This window comes from Cyprinodon variegatus, unplaced genomic scaffold (assembly GCF_000732505.1).
Source record: "Cyprinodon variegatus isolate N-32 unplaced genomic scaffold, C_variegatus-1.0 Scaffold399, whole genome shotgun sequence".
Lineage (NCBI taxonomy): Eukaryota > Metazoa > Chordata > Actinopteri > Cyprinodontiformes > Cyprinodontidae > Cyprinodon > Cyprinodon variegatus.
The window spans coordinates 515960-540382 of record NW_015150852.1 but is presented as its reverse complement, the minus strand read 5'-3'; the positions used below and the strand labels follow the sequence as shown (position 1 = coordinate 540382).

Genomic DNA, 24423 nt, shown 5'->3' with positions numbered 1-24423 from the left:
AAATAACATAGTTATGTATAATATATTACATTTCTGACTGTATATCTCTGTAATTATTACACACTGTAGCTTTAAGAGAAATCCAGAAGTTTCTTTTTACTTTTTACATTTAAAGACAAAGCTGTTGTTTAATTATGCTGCGAGAGGGTGAGAGAGAGCAGGACTGTCAATAGGTAACCAACCTTTCAGAATAATGCTAAACAGCACAACCAAGTAAGCGGTTTTTATCTGTGCAGTGAAACAGGTTGGATTTAGAAAGGTTGGCAGCCTTTTGGAAGTCTAGGAGCAAAGGTAAGCACCTAGACGGTCTAAAGAATAACCACAAGATTTGCTGTTTAAGCACTGTTAGCAATGCTAACTGGTCAAATAAAATACTAAAAGAAGTTCAAAATGAGAGATACAAGCTTAAGAAAAATGTTCATGATTGCAAAGCATCATGGGTAAAAACTGGAAATACCTTAACACTAAGTTTACATTTCAATACATAGTGATTTTCAGTGCTTACCAATCTGAGCATTGTCATACAGCAGCAGGTCGTAGGCACCCTGGTATCCCGTACGATAGTTGGTTCGTGTGCCGCTATCCCACTGAACTACCACTGTCTTGTCTGGAGTTGTCGTGCTCCCCTGCCGTCCGATCTCCACCACGGTGCCCACGTGCCCCTCGCCGTCGTCTTGGTTTCCCCACTTCCAGTCAAGGCCGCGCACCACACGCATGCCCACTTCCATGCTGCCTCTTTTAGGGCCCGGCCTGCAGGCTGAAGGCAAAGGCCGAGGCCTGGCAGCACAGTCCCCTGCGCTGCTGCGCCTCCGGGCCTTGTGAGAGGCGGAGGCGGATCGTGCAGAGGGTATCGCCGGGACCGACGGTACCAGTGTTGTTTCAGGGAACAGATCAGGGGTGACTATAAGAAAGACGAAGGTAGAAGTGCAAGAAACCTGTTAGAAATACAATATAACTGCAGAAACACAGGATTAAAAGATAAGTGACATAAAATCACCTTCATATGCCTTTTATTTATCATCTATCAAATAAACATGATGCCATATAGATCCATACCACTACTTTTATACAAGGTAAACCTCCAACCTGTGAGCACTTTTGCACAGCCTACGCACAACTGTAAGCTATTGTCGAGGGATTAAAAAACAACATGCCACATGTCTCATTAATTTTCGAGCAGAGTTCTGTTGGCTGGCTGATCTTTCACTGGAGGCCTCGCTATGTGTCATGGCTTACTTCTGCAGAGAGCAGCTGGACTTGACTGCTGCATCCCGCTGCTTTTATCAAGCCCTGACCTGCCACAAACACACACAGACACATTTGCACTGACATCTTAAACAGGATCCACAGGTGCTGTTGAGCCCCTTTTGGCTTTGTACCAAACTCACAGCGAAACAAGCAACACCAACTGGAAGTTTGAAAATAGGGAAAAAATAAAAGGTTTAAAATAAACCACTCTTGTAGAAAGAAAAAAGAAACATTTGTGAACACTTAAAGACAAACCTTAAACTGTAGCCAAACGCCATAAGACTAAGACTTTTTTTTGATAACATAAATAAATAAAAAAAAACACATATCTAAAGAAACTTTAAAAAGATCACATCACCTATTCCTTTCTAAGAGATATTAAATCAGATTCCACTTTTCTGTTTTAGGTCTGTTAGGAATACTAACATTATATCTGATTCCAAAAAAAAAGAAAATGAAAGGGAAGCTTCTTCAATTCAAAATGTCAGGATTAGCGATGAGTTCAAGGTTTTATACAGTAGCCCAACAAAACCTTGGTTTTTTTATTTCAAACTTGGAAATAAAGTCCTTGGATTGTTTTTAATTTCCTTTTTTTGGAATGACTATGACCTGGATGACGGGGAATCTTCATCAGCATAATTTCTGATTAATTATTGCAAGGAGAGGATTTTAAAGGGAAAAAGGAAAAAAAATATGTATTGAATTCTATTCAGAGGTTTAAATAAATTAAGAGCAACAAGTCTTTAAACCAGAGGTCATGGATTAGAGCACCTGCTGGCTAATCCGGACCCAACCTGATTTAAAACATTTATGAAGTTAGTTTTTTGAATATATAAGAATTATGCTCTAATTTGTAGTCACCAATCTGTTGTTACTAACTTACTATATTTTAATTTGACAAACAAGATCTTCTCGCTGTTCTTTTTCCTGTTTGGTGCGATTGCAATGGCGGATCTTGACCTGGCCGGACCGGATTGGAGCCCGCACATTTCAAGTATGTTTGGCTTAACCTGCTGCTGTGAAGCAGGATTCTCCACCATGAACAGAATCAAAAATAAATATCGATCCATGCTCACTAATGAGCACCTTGATATGTGCTTTAGAATGGCTTTGTCTCCATTCAAACCCAAGTTTAAAGCCTTGCAGGGCAGCGTAAAGCCCACTGCTATCATTAAACCATAAAAAAGAAAGAAAAAAATTACGGTCAGTTCAGGTGTTTTATAAAATATGTGAATCAGGAAATTGTCTATATACCAAACTGAAAGATTGTTGTTCTCTACTTAAAAAAAAAAAACACTTTAGATTTTTATTTTTTTTAAATATTTTTTAAAGGAACATTTTCCATTTGATAAAGTGCATCAGTGATCAAATGTAACATCTATTAATTTTATTGTTCTGGAAGGTTAAATGTCAAAGCAACAATAAAGCCAATCAGAGGCAGGCTGAGCAATCAGCTCAAAAGGGAAATATCTAGTTCAATACATTGCAACAACAATAAGAAAAGAACACACATTTAATAAATACATGAGATTATTGTTTCCCTGTTTTTCTTGTTGGAGGTTTTTGCTATGATTTCTTTCTAATGTCAAACTTCCTGCAAAGCATTGCAAGAAGGTGGCACTAAATGTTTTAATCAGGTCATACAGAATTTGTTTAATCATACCAAAAGCAACAAAAACTAAATAGTTATAAGTGGAATTAAATAAATATAAATAATTTCAGTCATTCTGAACAACCAAAATTAGGAAATATAGTAAAAGAAGCCTAAGCCTTGTCACAACAAAAGAGATCCAAGGGCTCTCGTTTCAAACCCATAACAAAATGCACTATTGGTCCCAAATGAATGCGGAAGATTGCTAAGAGCTAGAGACAGAAAATAATAGTCAAAGGAAGCAGCATTTACAGGATATGGAAGCTTGAGTCAGCAGTACAAGCAACGGACTTCTGCTGAGGACCGTGATAATCTAATTAAACCCATTAATCGCATATGACGTTTTGAAACCTTTTATTCATGTAATTGCACTAGTTTTTTTGACTTATATGTACAAAATTAGGTGTCAAATCATACAACAAGAAATGAAAAATGTCAGGAATGCCTTTCTATGTGGCATCAAATTTAGAATCCTTATGGCTATTAACTTAGTAATTCTTCCAACAGAACCTACACGTTTTAAACAACCAGGGAAACCTAATTTATGCCTGCCTGCCTATTTGTTTAGCTTGTTAAATAAAATTGAAAAAAAGAAGACATAATATACAAATATACTTCCAACTGACCAAACAATCACCATGATTTAGAACTTTGAAGTTGCTATTTAGTAGCCAGCAGAGAACATATAATTGGCAAAAGTTGGAGAAACAAAAACCGAATCTATAACCAACAGCACCCTCGATGGCTGTTGGATATTCCTACAACTAGTGACTCAGCAGAAAAAGAAAAAAAGAATGAAGCTTATTCTGTACAAAGTGTAAAAAAAAAATGATGGCGGTACAGAAAATTAATGTGAACTATCAGGCAATGCCATCTCTGACATGACATCCTTTGTGTTCAAAAAGAATTGCAAGGTCCATTTCCACGACACTTAACCTACAGTAAATGTCAAATTTGAGCCGGAACATGGATGGTCTTTGTGGAGTCTTTGCTACATCTTCTGCCATAAGGAAGCTGTGTGCCCCACTTAGCCTTGGAGTTCCTACTGATACCAAGGCCTTCCAATACAAACAGCGAAGAAACCAAAAGAATGACCTCAATCCTCTAATGTTCATATGACAGCATTGATGATGGTGTTCCCTCCATAAAGTAATGTTAAAAAGTGATGGTAGAGGTGCAGAAACCACCCAGATAATGCATATCCATAGTGACAGATTTGGCATATGTGATTTGACTATTGTTGGGAAAGTGCTGGTGATTTGTAGATTGATCATGGAAAAGGACAACATCTATAAAGCCTGGCTTACACTGTACGATTTTTTGCCCTTTTCGTGCAGATTTTCCAGTCTAATTTTTCGATCGGGCCGACTTTCAGCCTGATCGTGCATCATGTAGTGTATAGGGGATAACGAGGGGCTCTTAGCCTCTCACGACCAACTCCCGATCAAGAATCAATAAGGTCGGGAGAAAATCAAACGTTTGAAATTCAGTCGGCTGTCGTGGGAAAATCGCTCAGTGGGCGGGAGCAAGAACAAAGATTCTTCTGCTTCATCTCCTTCTCTCAGATGAAAGCACAAAAGCATGTTGGGGTGTGAGTGAAATGGAGTTCTTTCTGTAAAATTGACAGACTGTAGCACCAACGTTTAATCAGCCATGTCTTTGTCCAAATACGTTGTTGCCTTTTCTTTTTAGGACTTTTAGGACAGCACAAATTTGCACAAATTGTCAAGGCAGCATTTCACTTCAGTGGGCTTCATATTCCTCTTCCACTCATTTGGCTTCTGGATAGATTGAGCACTAGGTGCTAGCTTTTCTAGCACCTATTAAATGTCTTCAATTAAATGTCAACAGAAACAAAAAAAGCAATCCACTTGGTCATGGCAAGTTTTGGTTTGGTCAAATAAACATGTTTGGAAAAGTAGAAATGGCTCTTACTGCAACTTTGTGCACAGTTGTAATTTTTTGTAGGTATTTAACTTTAAATTAACAACAAAATATGTACTTGAAAACCACAATTTCAAGGATGTATTTTTGAACTTAGCATAAAAGTTAAAATAACCAAAATAAGATGAGGGACAGATGACTAAAAGCAGCTAAGATTGTGAATACAACATCTTTATTAAGATTAAAAGCTCGGTTCAGCTTTAATCTACATCAGCTTACCCTTGAAAACATACGGGATACAGGGATTTAAAGACAAAGTAAGCTGCTTAGACATTGTTTTATGTCCAAAATGACAGCTTAGCCATGATGTGCACAAAAATCCTGTCATCAGAGCTGACAGAATACAGAAAGAGGATTTGTCTCTCATGGAAGCAATTAACAGGATTCTTCTTGTGAGATCCTTTAACTGATAGTATTAAAACACATTTAAAATTGCTGTAAAACAGCAAGAAGGAAAAAATAATGGTTGTCTAAACCCTACATGGAAACTCCCTTTCAAAACTATCCTATACCTCAAACACCAAACACTCTGCAGGCCCTATCAGTGTGTTGAAACAGTGCTAACTCAGGCTTACAATTACAAAATAGTCAATTACTGAAAAGTCAACACAATAAAGGATGTTTTATGGAAGACTCTGCATTCTTAACGAGGTCCTTAGAGAGATCCAGTTTACTCTAACATGTTTTAGACCGGAAATACTATAAATGTTGTATAGTGGTTTAGCAATAAATATTCTTCAAGGTGATAAAGAATATGTCCAGGGAGCTACAGATTACCGTGATGGTAAGTAGGCTTTCCAAACTCAAAGATTTCGTAGCTCAAAAATTCACTCGCCTCTTCTGGAGCTGCATTTCACCTTTCGTTATTAATAGTCTAGTTAACACAATCAGATAAACACAAATCAAATGAACATTGTGCCAAATAAAAAAAAACACACACAAAAAAAAAAAAAATCGCCATCAGAGCCAGTGGTACCTCAAACACGGCTATGCCGTGACTGGGGTGAAGCAGACGGGCTAAGGTTAACCCTGGCTGTGGCCGTTTCTCAATTCACAAGAATGAGTACGGACTCGTGTCCTCGCCAAGTATGTTCATGAGAAGAGCACAGGAAAGTGTGGACTTGGGGAGAACGGGAGCACGCTGCATAAATCTCGATCAATTGGAACAGAAGCGTACTCGTAACGTCACCACATGCCCGGCTCGTCTATAGCTTCATTTCCCCTCCTGTTATCAATAGTCTCTATTTAATAATAAATTATTACTTTTTTCATTTAGTGGGGGAATAATAACTAACACATTTAGATAAACACAAATCAAATTAATATTTTGCCAAATAAAACAAAATAATTGACATCAGAGCCAGCGGCCCTTCGCACACGGCTATGCAGAGAGAGGGTTGCTGCAGACGGGCTGCGGTCAGCCCTGCCTGCCTTTACCCTCGGACGTTTGCTGTTTGCCGCGGTCCTCTGAACTTTGGAAATGTTTTTTTTTTATTATGCATTAAAATCGGTAAATGGACCAGATAGTGACGCTTAAAAGTATAATATTCTAGCCCCAAATGATCTTGATTCGTACTTTTATTGAACAAGGGCAAGAACAACATCCGGGTATTTTGTCCATTTTTGGTCTTGTGATCTTGTGAATTGGAACTGTACTAGGGCTGGGCCTGATGACATTTCACGAGCACATGAGAACAAACAAGTTTGTTTGAATCACTTAGAATTGAATTATAACTTCTTCCTTTCATACAACTGAAATTCAAAAATATACAATGCAGGGAAAAGCCCTATATAGTGTGCAGCTGAATAAACACAAGGGTTTTTTTAATGAATCAGCCATCAGGAAAACCAAAACTTTCATCATGAGCGAAGCCACTGATCAGCTAAGCTGCTTCATGAAACCTTTCAGCAAAAAAATAAGGAAGTGCTCTATGCTTAGAAACTGAAACAGTAACTGAAACAAAGCATTTTAATGGGACTGTGAAACTTTGCCATTTTAAAACCTTTGTCTCATTAGTAACTGAGCAAAGTATCTGGATCATCTACATAATTACAATACTAAAAACTCAGTTTTGATCCGACTGTTACGAAGCTACACTGTAAAATGCAACATTGATTTCAAATACGACTTTAAGTGAACAGAGCTCAATTCTGACCAACCTGGTGTTTATACTCGTCACAAATAAGTGAATGGTTAGATGAAATATGCTTTAATTATCTAAGATGAGTCCGCACATTAAAGTTAATTAATTGAAAGTGATGGAGGCTTATACACATCAATGTGACCTCATTGGATGACTTTTTGTAACAGGTGCATCCAGGCTGCACTCTGAGGAAGGTTGCTCTTACAACTAAAACAATGCTTTCAATGTTACTGGATGTTAAGGTGGAATTATTTGATTTGCTGGTTGCTTGATGATTCTAACATTATAACTCCACTCATATCTTAAACTTATCAGGTTGCATATTAGGTATTCCGTGATTAATAGTAAAAGATTGTCTTATCAACACAATAATCAAATCAGAAGAGCAATTTAAGAGACAAAAGAAGGCTCCCTGCAAGTCTATGAGCACTAATGCCTGGTTCCCCCCCAAAAAAACCTTATCACCAGTAATCAAAGTCTACTAAGAATAATTAAGTTAGTTTTGTTGCGCAAACTTGAGGTGTACAATTTGTATATGCTTTGATCTTTATGTAAAAATATAAATGTATAATTATTTTTGAATGGGTATGGATGCAGCCTGGAGACCTCCCCCATCACAGTGTTCGCTTCATACTGCTCATCTGGTGAGCTAAAGCCATGGTGCTCTTACCTCTATAAAGAAATCATCACTTGTCCTTTTTCAGGTAATAAAATGTCTGGTGTTATACCATAATCTGTGAATCCTTTATATTATCTTAGTCGAATAGGTTCTGTTACAGATTCTTCTCACCAGTCTGCTTTGTTTTAAGCTTAAAGTCACAGGACTCGCACCTGAACCAAATTTTTAAGTCAATTTTCAAAGAAAATTTCTTAAAACATTGTTCGTCATTGTTATTTTTTTATTCTTACTAGCTACATGATATAGAAACAATTAAAACAAGACATCTGATCACCAGAGAAAATTAGAAGATATGATATATAGGAGCATGAATATATGGCAATCTGATTCAACGTTTAAAAATCCAGAATTACCATTATCTATATCTATAATGTTTTATTGACTGGTGGTAAAGTAATTGTAACTACTATGAATTTTGATATAAGATATCTCTACCATCATTCTGTTTAATATATACAGCAGTTACAAATATCTGTAACTCAGTTTCAACAGGGAAAAAATGTGTGATATTTGTTTAGTGATTAAATGTTAAATCAGCTGGCCATATTTGGTGTGGTTTAAGTTCATCAGATGCCATTAGTTTCCCACTATGACACTGAGGGTCTCATGTACAGTTGAAACTTTTGAACAAATTCGTATAATTTCTTTTTTGCAAAGTCAACTTAAAGAATTTTACAGTATGTGCAAATTGTTAAAAAGAATATCTGGCAAACTAAATGTAATATATAACTGTTTTTTTTTTTTTTACTGTATTTTGTTCCAACAGGTGAAGCTGCAGCGGCTGGTTACTTGATCCAGAGGTCAGCCCTCCACCGTGCATTTCTTGACTTTGATTTCTCGTGTGCGTGTCATGACTAGGCCACCTGTGCTGATGAAATGTCACTGCCAATCTGCAACAGAGGGCTAGTGCATACGGGATCACAGCTCTCTGCCTGCAATAACAGATGGGCTGGCTTCCGTCACACACACACCGCCGAGGGCCGGTCGGCCAGGCCAACGTCTACCGCCTTCGCAAAAAAAAAAAAATTTATACAGATCCATCATTATAAAGATAAATATAAACAGAGGTTTAAATCAGAGGTAGAAGATAAGCTGCAGAAAATAACTTTTTCTTCCTCTAAATAGTGTAACGTGCCTCAGTTCACAGCTGGCACAGGGAGCATCAGCACATTGGCTGTTAATGATTTAAAAACAAAACAAAAAACAGAAGAAGCTCTGCAGGAATGACCCACTTCCTATAAAACTAAGCTTCCTGATGCTGGAAATTACTAATGCTGGAACTGAAAATTTCATTGACTGCACCATGCTTTGAATAAAATACACGTCAACTTAAAATGTTGACAATGACATAACACCTGTGAGGCAAGGAAGGTTTATTTACGCATCACATTTCCGTTTTAAGACAATTCAACGTGCTATGAATGAGAAGAAAAGGTAAAGTACAGCCCAGTGGTACAAAAGCAACACAAATAATTAAAGAGAATTAGAATGAAGGATTAAAATAATCATATAAGTAATTATATTAAAACAACAGACTGAATGCTTTTATTAAAGTTAAGAAGGCAAAGTCAAAGTTCACTCTAAAAAACTATGTTTTTAATCTCGATTGAAAGAAACTTTGGGAATGCATCCATTTTAATTTTTAAAAACTAAAGTGTTCTTCTCCTTGTTTGGTTCTGGTTCGATACATACAGAGTAGATTTGACCCAGGAGGCCTGAGAGGTCTAAGCAGAATGTATTTTGGTATTAAGCCATTTAGATCTATAAACTGAAAAAAAGTATTTTAAAATCTGTTTTCTGAGATACAGGGTGTCAGTGGAAGGACTTTAGAACTAGGTGGATGTGCTCCACTCTCTGAACTTCAGTAAGGACGTGGCCATCAGCTTTCTGGATCAACTCTAGCTGTCCGACTGACTTTTCAGGCAGAACTGTGAAAACATGGTTGCAGTAACAAATTCCGCTAATGATGAACACATGAATTAGGCTACGTTCACAGAGCAGCCTGAAGTGACCCAAATCAGATTTTTTTGCCCACATGAGACCTGGATCTGATCTTTTCATGGCAGTCTGAGCAACACAGATCCGATTCTTTTCAATGCGACCAAGGCCACTTGGCTCTGTGGTCCTGAATCCGATAAGAATCTGATCTTTTCAAACACGACCTGTGTCTGAATGGGCAGGTCGCATTCATCCGACCTGAACGGCATCAATATCCAATATAGGTCACTATTCTGCTTCTTGCTACACAGAAGCAGCAACAAAAACAAACACCATGGCAGGCGATGATGCGGACAGCAGTATATTTTTAAACCATCTTGAAAAGATTGAGGTTTTAAGGCTTGGAAAGATCGCTAGATGTGCTCCAGCACTACACCCATGTTTACTTCCATAAACACGAAGCACGCTGGCTAGTGAGGTCATTCCGTCCTCTACTGGGCATGTGGGACACTTAAGCTGTAAGAATGCAGTTTACAAAGGAGATCACATACAAGGCGCATATATTTGGAAATGTGAACGGCAACGCAAAAAAAAAAAATCGGATTTCACAAAAAAAGTCGGAATTGAGTATCAAGGCCTGCAGTGTGACCTTAGCCTTAGTTATTCCAGGTCCTGCTGAGATATTAGTCCATTAATCCTGGAGATGTTATTTAGGTGATAGAATTCCGACTTTGTTATGGTCTGAGTCGATCACTACACCCAGAGTAAGAGCCTGATTGGTGGTTTCTAGCCGGAATAACTAGCTGTGTGCAATCTTTCTGTCTAGCTGTGTGCTAACTTTTGAACGCTCTTCTTTCCGTCCAAAAAAACACAATTTCAGTCTTGTCTTGATTTAGCTAAAGAAAAATGTTGCCTCATGCATATGTTGATTTTCTTCTATGCATTTACCCAGGGGTGGGGTGGGGTGATGGTGGACTAGTGGTTAGGGCATTGTGCTTAGACTCAAGAGGTTCTGAGGTTAAGCCCCACTCCCACGGACTGCAGCTCTGGGTCCCTGAGCAAGACCCTTAACCCCACACTGCTCCACCGCACAATGGCAGCCCTATTGCTCCCCAATGAAATGGGTTAAATGCAGAGTAAATTTTGTTGCTTTGTACTTGTGACAAAGTAATGACAATAAAAGGTCTATTCTATTCAAAGTGTAATCTTATGTTGTTTGTTAAGATTCAAGTTAGGGGAAGCATCTGAATAATAAACAAAGGGGACCCTGAGATTAACCCTTGGGAAACACTGCATTTGATTTTTTTCATCTCTGATGTAAAGTTACCTACTGATCTAAAAAAGTCCCCATCTTTTAGTTTTAAACCAGTCCAGTGCTGTACCAGGAGGGCCAACACAGTTTTTCGGATGCTCTAATAGAAGAAGTGATTAACAGTTTCCAATGCATCATTAAGGCCCAATAATACCAACACTATGGTTCTTCTACACCTTCAACACAAGAGCAGTTTCTCTGCTTTGGTGAGCACAAGAATCTGACTGCTGGTCATTGTTAGGAAGTTGTTCAGCTGCTAAAAATCAACTTTTTCATTAATCATACAGATGAAGATGTTTGAGTTTGGCCAATAATTCTGAAGTAGGAACTTGTCCAAGTTGCTCTTTTTTAACAATGGTTTGATAATTGCTGTTGTTAGCGCCTGAAGGAAAACAGCAGACAAAAGGTTTGTGTTTATTATGCATTATTATGCAAGTTAAATATAATGTTATGACAGTCAGAGCTTTTTTTAAGGAAAGCTGTGGGTAAAACATCTAGACAGCAGGAGGAAGAGTTAAAATTTCTTCTTTAATTTTAAAGTAAAATTGATAGATTTTATTGAGATCAGTTGTAGTTGGTAGACAACAGTGATAATGGACCTGATATGAATATACAGACTGCCACCTTTGCAGGCCTAGTAGATGGGATCTCAGATCTACAGCAACAGCAGGGTTTTCCTCCCAAACTTTACATCAAATAAACACAGCTTGATAAAAGTTTATCAAAATCCAGACTCACAGATCTATAATCAGCAGCTGGGCAGTGACACCTTCAGTAGTTTCCAAAAGTGTTCCTGCTTCTTTTATGAATAAAAATTTAAAAAGTATAGCCTGCCTTTGCAATCTGCCACCTCTACTGCAATATCAATAAATGAAATTCAATCTAACCAACTGGCTTCAATGTGTAAACAGAACATTAGTGACCAAAACATCATAAAACAAAGGAACATTCACCCAGGTTTAGCTGGAGCTCTTTTGCACAGAAGAGAAAACTGATTTTACATTTCACTTAAACAAAGATAACTACATCACAATGCAGTTGTGTATAAAAAGAAATATTACGTTATTTCAGGTTTAAATTGTTTTATAATAAATGATGCACTACTTTAATTTAGTTTACAATTATGCAACTCTCGTTGCATAATTGAATGATGATCTACTTTATAAAAAGCCCAATAAAAATACATGTTTATTTTAGGTCTGATGAGGAAAAATGTAAAGCTATTTCTTTTTGATGGACTTTGGTTTTACAAAAGAAACAATTTTGTAGTATAAACCTGATCGGTACGTTGTTTAAAATGTAATAAAAAGTTATGTAATGTAAAATCAAAAGGATGCACTGATGTGTTGAGCACTATCAGATGAAGCTTCGTAGTGGGATACCAACAGTGCCAAAACAACAGAGTTGAATTCGTGAAGGCAGACAGAAATGATCGACTGCTCAACCGCTGCAATACTTTAGAACAAAAAATAAGCAAATAAATTATTGAAAGCTCTAATAATACTGTTGATAATATAAAAATATATATAATAAAAGAATAGTAGCCCTAAAAAAGGGGATGAAACAGACTTCAACAGGGTAATAAAGAAAAACATATTTGTATGCCAATAGAAATATAAAGCCCTTCAGATTTCTTTTATAAAAAACATTTCAGATCATCAGTCAACTTCTTTTTTTTTAATCAAATGGACATTTTTTTTTTTTATGAATATCTTATTTAGTCAAACAGAGTTACACAAACCAACCTTTTCCCCATTTGAAACCTGACTTCCCTCCTTAGATAATGGATTAACAGTAACTATCAGTATTAGTTCCAGGTACTCCAGCCTTGGGGCTGCTGCTTACTTCAGGTGCTGGACGACTGGCAGGAACTCATACCAGCATGAATTTTTCTCTCTATAGAAAACCATGAAGGATGTCCCGCTATTATTTGGTACTCAAGAGCACATGGTTAACGCAGCAGGATGACAATCCAAATCACACTACTAAGGCAATTTTTTTAACAGCTAAAAAACAACCGACATAAAGGACTTTGATCCAACTGAGCTGCTGTGACGTGGTCTTTTATAGGCATTCCCTCACAGAAACCCTCCGAAAAAAGAAACATTTAAATCATTTGCAAAGCAATCTTAAACAGTAACAAATTACTGCTAGTTTTTGTAACACCTGAAGCCAGATGCCACTAAAGAAGGTAACGTCTACCTTCATTTTCACATATGGCCAAAATCCATTAAAAACTCATTCCAGTCATGAAAGAAATGCTATCTTGCTTTCATTTAAAATAGGTTTGATGTTCTGAGATGTTTCAGCATGAAATTACAGCAATAAAATTGCTACTTGACAAATTTGTACTTTTTAATCACAAAAAAATCCTGTATGAAGCAATAAGAGCTGACTGCAGGTAGAGATTTAGAAGAGAAATGAGAAAAAAGTTGCTGAAATGGGCACCTGTAGAACAATCTGGTAACAGAAGGGAAAAAATCAATATGGTAAATGATACGAGGACTAACATTTCTCTGCCATGGGGGCAAGCCTGCAAAAAACTCTTAAGTTAATAACATTAAATCAATCTAATCTCTGCATTCCCAGTGCACCTGTATCCACCAGACAGGCGTTAGGTGTACTAATGAACACAATAACATGTAATTGAGCAACCATCAAACAAATGCCATTATATTACACAGATGTTTTCAAATAACCATGGCTTGTATGTAACATGACTTCTGAATCCCAAGAGTCTTAAACTAAAACTCCCAGAGAAATCTACGGATCACCAAAACATACATCATAGAAATTTGACTTGATTAAGCCATTATCACATATTATCATACTCACTCCCCATGATCTTCATTCCACTTTTGAACATGGCAAAAGTTTTGTCTCGCTTTGTTTCCCCACAAGCTTAGCTCTGCTAATATCGCCGCGTCTATCGGCTTCAGCAACCATCTGAAATCAGCAGCTCTGTGAAGCAGTGGCCCAAACCAAACAGGGGACTGAACCCTCTGTGGCACCATCTTAGTATTTGGTTAGCTGTGAACTTTGATCCATGCTTTTGAACAAACCGTTTTCCATTCAGGTGTTTATTCTATTTATTATTTGTCTGACAGATGTTACTCAGGGAGTGTACAAGTGGGGTACCTTATCTAGGTGAGACAGAAAAACAACATGAAGCCTGGATGAGCAAACATAGGAGGAGACTAATCCTATGAGAGGACTGTGTTGGAGGTAAATACATTACTGCGTGTAATGACGAGCATTGTTGAGTAAGTTGGGGGGAACTTTGATCATTTTTCTTTTGATTGCTAATCACTGGACGGCTCTGCTTTAAATAACTTCATCAAGCTTTCCAGACAGTCTGCCTGAGCTTCGACTACGCATAAAAACATCCTTTAAAAAGTCAATGCTGAGCCACATGCTGCTGCTTCCACATTAATGTTTCCATTTATGCAAGATAACAAATCAAAAACGATGAGAAACCAAATTGGTCATGTTTTGGAAAAGGGACCAAACATTTTCAGCTTTTATCCCCTCTACCCTAATCGCGCTGTGATTTCAGTAACCCAAACCTACTTGCACAAGTTTGGGATCACATAGCAGAGATTGGTGTGATAAAGTGTGCAGGTTGAGGCAAGAGCGTTTGTCTTCAGTTTGTTGCATAAAAACTGGACAGGCCTGATGCCTTATGAGGGGAGAACAACAAAAACAGCCGTGCTCGCTGGTTAAGGTGGGGAACCTGTACACCAACTATTTCCCTGTTAAAAAAGTGAGTTAATTAGTTTCCTTTGAAGCATTCTGACCTTTATTGCCTGCCACAGATTTTGTTACGGCTCAGACTGGAGCAGCTTGCTGCTATTTGCTGCATCTGGGTTTGTGGTTTTCCGTCTGTAGAAATGGTGGAAAATAATAAGCCGCCATGATGAAGTAATGATTCAATTTCATTGTCGTAAAGACGTAAAGCCTCATTACTGATTCTTAAAGTAATTTATGTCTTAAAAGGAAGATGAAAAAAATTTAGCTTTAATCATCATTTGTGGGATTCTTCTTCTCTAATGTTAAGATTTCTAAATTTTACTCTGGATCAGGATTAGCTCAAAAAACGATTCCTTGTCCCTGTTAAAGAAAAGCACCACCAACATAAGTTACCTTCATGCAGATGATGCACAGCTTTAGGTTACAAATCTGAGCAGGTCATTATGAATGAACCCTTTCCAGCGCTGGGTGAATGCATGGAAGAAATCAAGACATGGATGTGCCAAGATTTTAAAAAGATGATTCAAAACAAAACTGAAGTAATAATTGCTGAACCAAAGAAAGAGTATTTAAAAGTTAGGACGCAGAATCGGTTAGCTTCAGTTAGAAGCCACTGATCAGGCCTGAAATCGGCCTGCCGTGATGGTATCTGACCTGAACTTCAGAAGCACATAAAGGCAGGAACAAAATCCACTTATATGAAGAACGTCTCCATGATTAAAGGACTAATGTCTCAACTAGATCTTGAAAAAGCAATTTGTGCTTTAGTAGAACTGATTACGGCACTAGCTTCTTTGCAGGTGTGTCTTAACATCGATCAGACAGCTGCACTGGAAAAAAATCGAAATGTAGATAGTCATGTTTTTCTTAAAATAAGTGCATTTGTTATTATATTGAGGAGGTAAAAGAGACATTTTGCCAATGGAACAAGACTATTTACATTTAAAATAAGAAAACACATTTGCATTGTCTTATTTCAATTGCATATTATCTAAATACCTTATTTTAAGAGTAAAAAGACTAATTCCTATGGCAAATTATCTCATTTACCTGCTCAAATTATGGGTAAATGCACTTAATTTAAGAATTTTTTTCTTATTTTTAGATCGTTTTTCCAGTGTGCAGTCGATCTAAAATGCTGCTGCTTGTGTCCTCACTAAAACTAAGAAAATAGTGCACATGACCCTGATTCTAAAGCCCTTCCACTGGCTCCCCATATCTCAGAGAATAGACCTTTAATACCTCCTTTAGTCTATAAATCAATGAATGACAGACTTGCTGTCAGTGCATTAACCAACCAGACCACTCAGATCCTCTGGATCAAGTCTACTCAGTTTATAAAGAACCAGAACCAAACATGGAGAAGCAGCTTTTTGTTCTTATGCTGTACTAATCTGGAATAAACTCTCAGAAACATTTAATTATTTTAAATGAAGGTTATAATCCTAGTTGTTCATAGCTCCCTTTGACCTTGCTACTGAAACCGTCAACTAAAAAAAAAAAACCCAGAAAGTTCAGGATTCTTTCTGGGGTTTTTTTCTTGCTTTTTTTTCTTTCATATATTTTATTCATCCAGCCGTTTGAATGGTCTTGTCACTGAAATTTTCCATACTGGTAAACTTTTCAATGGGCCATATTTGTAAAGTTACCTGTCAACAGATTGTTCCACATGAGCTGAGGATTTCTGCAGCTCCTCCAGATTTAAATGTCTCTAGCTCTTTGTCCCTGCTGGGTCTGCTGCTTGTTTGCAGACAAACCCCTGAGGCCTCACAGCTGGATTTATACTAAGATCTAAATGCAGTCAGATGGACTCTAGTTTAATAATCACAGGATTTAAAAGACAACAGCGGATTTTATTTTGGGGGTCATTTAATTCAATAATTTTAAAAGTAGGTTTAAAAGTTTTAATCGCTAAAATTGGATCAAAACCATCTGTGCATTAACAGCCGATTATTACAGTGCTTTGAGTTGGTCTGTAACCTGAAAAAAATCCTAATGAAATTCACTAAAATTACTTCTTGCAGCAGAAAACAAAAAATGTTCAAGTGATCTAAATCCTCCTGACGGGGTCAGAACCCACGCAGCGAAAAACCAAACTGCAGGGTCCACTCTGACATCATGTACCGACCACTTCGATGCAGTGCCATCAGGTACAGACTGGGACTAAACAAGCTTTACCCCCCACCCCATTTAATCAGCACGGCTCTGTTACACAAATGGTGACACAACGCAAACAGCAAACTGCTTACTTAGCACATCGTCTAGTTTTACTACAAACCGCACCGACATGTGTAGCCTCACGGCCATGGACCGCCACCAGCTGCACACATGCTTCCTTCGCTCCTCATCATCCTCCTACCTGCAGACGTCTCTGACATTTACTAACATGCAATAAAGTAACAAGTCATTTCTCAAGGACTTATTACTGCTGTTAATCCTTCAGTTAGAGTCACATTTCTTAAAAAAAGATAGAGACAAAAAAATTTGAAGAAAAAAAAAATCCCCACACAGAAAACAGCTGCTTTACATAGACAGACTCCAACAGCATCACCTGATAAATAAAGCATGTGTTTGTTTGGCTGGTTTACCTGTTGGCATACAGATGTGAAGCAGAGAAAACCGACAACAACAGGATGCGAAGAGGAAGCCCTGATGTTCAGCGACATAAACCCATCAGGTAGAGGAAAACGTTAGCCACCTGTAGTCCCATCAACTCCAAGAGCGACAAAAAAAAAAAAGAAATGTAGAAAGAGAAAAGCCTCTTAAGGTGATAGCCTTGTTGTGATGCTCTCCCTGAATGAACCGATCAAGGAGGAGGAGGAGATATGAAGGAGGGGGGCGGAGGATTAGAATAGCAGGCCAGGATTCCAGGGATGTGATACAGATGCAAGTCCCATTTAAACAACATCCGAACACACAGCCAGACGGGTTAGCCGTACGGGATTAGAGCTGGAAGAAGAAGAAGAAGAGACAGAGCCTGCCTGCTGAAGGAAGCATCCAGCATTTAGTCCTTTGTGCGTGGTGTCAGCAAGGATTACCACCGTAGAGGAGGAGGAGTGGGAGGAGGAGGATGGCCAGCGGAGCGCTGTGTTCAGCCTGACGTTCTCCCGTTGCTTACGTAGAAAACTGGGCCAGTGGGCTTTGCTCCATGCATGCTTCCTCGGATGCCGTAGTGAGCATGTGAAGCAGGCGCTCTGCCTTTATGGGCCAATATGTACAAAGACATGCGCATCTAGATGTACAGCCTCCCCCCCGTAGCCTGTGGGGACACTATTCGCCCTACTGCCAATGAGCAGACAAGCAGAAGACAGAGGGAAGAGGGGGAGGGGTGCCTATTACAGGGGCATGGTCGGGATATTTTTCTTTTTTACTTAGAGGAAAAAGGGGTGTGGCTGGAGACACATTTGATGAATGGACACCTGCCACAATCCATATTTTAGGGCTCAAAACATATTTTCTCTTTCCTCCACAGGCGCTGATCCTCTCAGGCAGCTTGCAGGCTTCACAATGCTTTGATAGCCTTGGAATATGTTCTTTAATGTGGACACAGCTGCAAGAGATGACAACTATATTGGATCCAAAAAAAAATAAAAATAAAAAAAGGAGAAGCAGCATTCTGCTGATCCTGACAGACACGCATGAATATACAGCTGCTATTAGCAGGAAATGCACATCCAGAAGAATGAATGAGTGCTTAGGTCTGGGTCCAGACACAAGCTCATAATGAAGTGTATGAGGGCTCTCTCCAATCTGGTAAACAAAGCCGCTGCAGACTGCTCAACAGACATGTTGGCGTGGAACATATGAAGGGAGGCATTCATTCCCACAGCTCCTCTCCACTATTAATAATAGAGACATATGCCAGTCATTACAGATGGAGATCAGAGCTAAGGCTTGCTAGATACCAAAAATAGATATAAATATCTAAAAATCTAAAAGTATTTATGTTGATGGCTTCAAATGAGAATGACTCCGAGGATTTTCTTCTAGATTTTTTTGTCTAGAAATAAAAGATTAAAGATGACCTGAACGTAGCTCTAAAAGCCCAGAGGCAATGAAAGCTCTTTTCATCTTAGAGTCAGCATAGATGCATCTATGGGTTCAATGAGCTTTATTTAACAAAGCTGATGGTTATCTCTGGGTTAGCATCAGAGTATTCACCTCTGGCCGTTTTACTAAACTCAGGACAAAGAGCATCTGAGTACATTGCTGTTTGTTGACGTATTTGATGACTGAAAAATTCAGAGGCTTATAGTTAAGATGCATTCCACTAATAGGGCCCAGCAGGTTCGGACTGGGAATGATTTTCAGCCCTGGCATTTTTCCATCTACACCGCCCCACTTATGACCCCCCCCCAAAATAAAAATAAAAAAATAGAAGCGTCTAGTGCATCTCAAATGTGAAACACAATACAAATACACATGGGTTGTGGATTAACCGATCTATCCATCTTCAAGCATCACATGACATCTATCACCAAGACTTCAATAATGCAGTTTTACTGGCTTTGGTTATTAACACGGACACGACAGTGAGGGTTGCCAGATGTCACTGACTCACGTTTTGCAGCCCAAAACATTTTCATAAACCGCCTAGTTATACAAAATCTCGCCCAATTTGAACCAAAGTCCATTGATTTTTGGGCCAGAAATATAAGGAAAAACATTTTTTTTTCCCATAGACAGCTATCCTAAACTGCCAGATTGGGAAACATCCTAACCTGGCAACAAAGCACGTAAGATGAGAAACGTAGGCCTTTAGATACAAAACCCCATCATGCACCACAACATATTTTTGCAAAATATGCAAACATAAATTCGCAAATATAAGAGGAACATGGTAGTTTGGTTTGAAGAAAGCATTTTAGTTTTATTATAATTTCGTTTTTTGCAAGGATTTTACAGTTTTACAGGAGTTACAGTAATTTTTACAGAAAATTACACCATATGCCAACTGTCCAAAGGATGTGCATGACAAGGAAGGGCTATATATACTGCATGCATTATTTAGGTAGTTAACTTTATATTACTTCTTCAGTTCCTTTGACTTATTTACTGTCACAGCTAGGGGCTTCGGCCAGAAAGTAAGTGTTGGAGCTGGTATGATTTACGCTGCACGCTGAAATTAGGACCGACCCACCAGGCAAAGGCCCAGTATCACAGATTACAACTCCGAGCCAATTCCCAGTCTGTCAAAGGAAAAACCGTTGCTTCCTGATGCAGACTGAACCAAATATTAGCATCGAGATCAGAGAAGCTGTCTGACAAGGGCTTCCTCAGTCATGAAAGGGATATGCTGCCCTATCAACCGTCAGTTACAGGAAGAGCTTTTCATCAGGAGATTACTCGATGTCCGGTATAATGGAATGCCCTAACTAACCTAATGCATGTTTGATTTAGGATGCAAATAAAGAGTAAGAAAAGCATTTGTTACAATACAGAGGAACCAGGCAAGGGGCATAAGTCATGCAAAAGAAATCCTTGCAAAGATACCATCTCGCCCACATGTTTTGGGTCAAACCCACAACGTCCTGATAAGCAGTCAGCTGCATGTTTACTGGCATCTGTAAACACTGAGGACCGCAGCTCCTTCTGCCACTTCTAACCCGAAGGCACAAAGTAATCACAGCCACTTTCTGCTTTCCATTATTTATGCCAGTCACTTTGAATGCAAGGCATTATGAAATTTTACCACTTGTAAGCTGCGTCTCTTTGTCAACAATGCATACATGATGAAACTTTAGCGGAACAAAATACTTCCCTGGATTTAATGTAAACGCTAAATCAAACCAGCAGGTTTGGAAAAAATGATATCAGTATCTCTGAAATCTACCACAAGAAAATGCAGAGTATTTTATCTTTTAGCTGAGACTCGTTTAATCACTTTTAAATGAATAATATTTATTATTTGGAGCCTATATCAAATCACAATTGCCACTAAATTATCAATCGATGTAGTTTTGAAATTACAAAATTTCATTATTGTGATATGAGTGTATTTTAGTTTCAGAGCCAAGATCAGACTAGGCTGAGAAAACAGCAGAATAAATGCTTCACAAACTATTTCCTTAATTTTGTTTTTCCTTAGAAATAATTGTAAACTGTACTGAACAATTGTGTTCAGCAAATACAATAGCCAATAGTTTTTAATATAATGTACTTTTTGTGGTTTTAATACTACTACCTCTATTGAAGCTCCTATACCTCTTATAATCAATAGAAAAATATAAACTGGCCAAAATCCTAATTTTCAGAGCCCGGAAAAATCTGGAAACTGGTGTCGGCCATATCTAACCTGCATTACTTTTGTGATGATCTCTACAACATATAGAAAGTCAGGTCTTGGTCCCTGATAATCTGCTTTTCTTGATTTTAGATTGATGGCTTCTTCTATGCTGAATGGCCTTTCAGCCCAAGGGCTAGTTTCACCGTAGATAATGATGCCGCCTTAAGGCTGTGGGCTTTTGTTCTGGGACTGATTCACATATTATGCAGCCATAAAGATCCATCTCTCAACATAAAGCCTGCGTCCTTCCTGAGGAGCATCGTGGCTGAAGATTTTCACGCTGATCATGCTATACCTGCATACATAGGCATAATTCCCAGGGGATGTTCTTTACCAGCTGAAAAGCTAATAAGTCATGAATCACTTCACTTGTTAAAATAGCACTATTTATAACATAAAGATACATATTTCCATTTTTTTTTTGTCAAAATCTGCCTTTTTTTTCTTTATCCGCTTACTATTTAAGAAAAATAGCCTAGCTTTTTATGCTTAAATCAAAATGGGTAGTATAGCAGCAGTTATAGATGAGAGAAAAGACCTGAAGAGGGGAAAAGGGGAGAGAGCATTTAAGATTGAGAGGAAAAATTGATTATGGAGAAAAAGGGGAGGGAATAAAAATTAGAAATTTTTCTGAAACCTCTGTCAGGATGTTATGGTCAGACATGAGCCACCAGAAAGAAGTACGTTCAGCTCTTTTGATTTCTTAACAGAAGTGATTCTCATCTTCTGAAGCAGAAATAGATTCCAGCTAGCAAGAGGTGGTTCAGAAGACGTTGACGAACGTCGACTGAAAGTCAAACGTTGAATGTTCAGAAATCATGTTCACAGAACTTTGCCTAAACTTTTACAGTCAGTTTTAATTTTTATTAAATCTTTTTATGGGTGTTATTATTCTTAATCAAAACTCTTTTTTTGTCTTGTAAGAAAAACTTTACAATCCGAACTTATATAAGCCTTATATATAAACTCCTGTCTAATACTATCCTCTCTATGCAAAGCTATTAATCTCTAAAAGAGCTCAGTATTCAAAGTCCGAATTTCCTAATTTTACAGTAAGTGTGATTTAGTTTTTTATAGACCAAGAAATAACAGAGTAAAAAAACTGATGAACAGGTGGTTTAAATACTTTATTTAATTTATAGGCCTACAGTAACTGTCGGCCTATAAATCATCCCTGCTGCCCTTAGACTCTACAATGCGACACTACAACGGCAATAACTTGTGCAATGTATAACGTGCAATTTACTATTTGATACCCTGTGCAATAACTGTTTCTCTATATTTGACATTCAATGCAGTAACTATATATATAAACATCCATCTATATAAATACCCATGTAAATACCCTGTGCAATATCCCTGTATAACAATCCTGGTATAATAAAAAAAATAAAAATAACTGTCATATGTGGACGCACTGTATATACTGCATATATTCCATGCACCTTTTTCTTCCTTTGGAACCTTCTTCTTCTCTTTTTGAAAATTTGAGCTGATGTAACAAGTCAATTTCTCCACTGTGAAATAAAATTAATCAGAAGCAAACGTATTAATCTTATGTTATTAATTATTTCTAATTTAAACAAAGCAGTAAAAGAAATCTGTTGCTCTCATTGCCTCAATCAATTTTTATGCGTCTTTAAGACAATAGTCATATATTTAGTAAAAAAATAAATAATGTGATGGGATTGTACATTTGTGAGGTTATAACATTTCCATCCCTACACATTTGTTCTACCAGTCTAAGCAGCTGCAGCCAATATTTCTCCTTCATTATTATCAGTAGAAATGACAGCTGCACAGGCTGAAGTCTTTCCAAATGTTTTTCTCCAAAATGTGATGACAGCAGCCCCTGTAGAGTCCAGAAAGCCACTTTTAATCAGGAGTTCTGTGTGTTTTTCCCACTTGCAGTCAGGTGACAGCCCATGCACGGCCTTATATTCAGAGGCGTAACCAGAATTTTTTTTATAAGGGTGGCCAGGCCATAACCAATGTACACTGAGGGGTGGCAAAAAGCAGATAGGCACCAGAACCTCACGGTCAATCCACACTGTTCCAACAGGACAATTAACGAGCAAAACATCCATATTTTCTAAATAAGGAAACTATATTTTCCTACAGCATTTGCTTATAATTGGACGCATATATTTAAACATCTGTAATTAAAATAAAAGGCATAGTTTTGAGTTCTGGGGCGTAAATCTTTTCCATTATCATTACTTATCTACTTGTATCAATAAATATTCTGCATAAAATTTATATTTACAAACACTAATATCTACATAAAGTGATTATTTGATAGGTTTTTATTACACTGTTATTTATCTATGATTTCACAGAAGTCTCCTAAATGACTTGAAAGACATTTTCTATATCTAGTTCCGAAGAGAGCATGAATTCTGTACTTATCATCTCTGATGTTAGTATATTGATGTGTATAATTAACCACAAAAAAAAAATTAAATGTTTTGAATATTCCACTTGACAGTATTGCTGTTGCTATCATCTGTATGTGAGGGGGGAAAATGGCAGGGGTGGCCAGTGATTGGATAAGGGTGGCCATGGCCACCCCTGGCCCCCCATCTAGCTCCGCCCCTGCTGATATTACCCAAAGGGCAACAGAGGCATGCAGCCTGGCCAGTCCTGACAGGTATGACCCCTCAGTCACAGCCCACCTGCAGGCACAGCACCTCCACCATTACTCCCCACACTGCTACAACATTCTAATTTCTCCCCACATCACCTCAAACATGGACATTTATAGCATGAAGGCGCGTTTCTAAATTTAACAGCTGTTATTCGTCAGTTTAGTAAGCAGTTAGGAGCTCCCATTAGAAATACGTCGCTATTAAAAACTCTCATTAAGAGCTATTATTTAAAAAGGAAAAACATAACTGCAAGTATCTATATCTCCACAGAAAGTGGACATATTTTAAGCAGACGCATATTTCTGTCAGCCGCTGACACTCACAGGGAACATTTCCCTTCTGTAGTCTGAGTGGCTTCATAAGCATTAAACGCCTGCAAATAGCCTGTCTAACGCTAGCTTGCTAACTACTCTATGGTCATAAATGTAACTTGTACCGCGGTGTGTTTACTTACCGGCTCCTTGTCAGCAATGCTCACTCTGTGGTCAAATAAAACTCCATACTGTCGTAAACTAATAACGCCGGCTTACTCTGTTTACTGATAAATATGTATTTACAAGGCTGAAAGGTTTTGCTGCACACAGCCATGTCAACACGCCCATGCATTGCGTCACTGGTCATGCTGCGTTCACGCGACGCTCGTAAAAAGCAGAACTAGCCATATCAGCTAATTAAACATGGAGACGTGTGAGTTTAATGAAAATAAATGCCAGTGGGTGTATAAACAAAAGCGACCTGTCATGAAAATAACTGTATATATACATACATACACACACACACACACACACACACATATACATACATACACACACACACACACACA

At 38.1% G+C, this 24423-nt stretch overlaps 1 protein-coding gene across 2 annotated transcripts in view; it reads right to left on the bottom strand.

Moving 5' to 3' along the window:
• The window catches only part of mib2 (mindbomb E3 ubiquitin protein ligase 2), a 68340-nt gene extending 44141 nt beyond the window's left edge, over positions 1-24199 (bottom strand). The window contains exons 1-2 of one of the 2 annotated variants that reach the window (XM_015387610.1): positions 24055-24199; positions 506-901 (exon numbers count right to left, since the gene is read on the bottom strand). In XM_015387610.1, coding sequence (XP_015243096.1) covers positions 506-728 — 223 coding nt within the window. In that variant the 5' untranslated portion in view covers positions 729-901; positions 24055-24199. Of the gene's footprint in view, positions 1-505; positions 902-17254; positions 17874-24054 lie in introns of those variants that run through there. The other variant, XM_015387609.1, reaches the window with a different exon arrangement.
• Between the last annotated feature and the right edge of the window lie 224 nt (positions 24200-24423).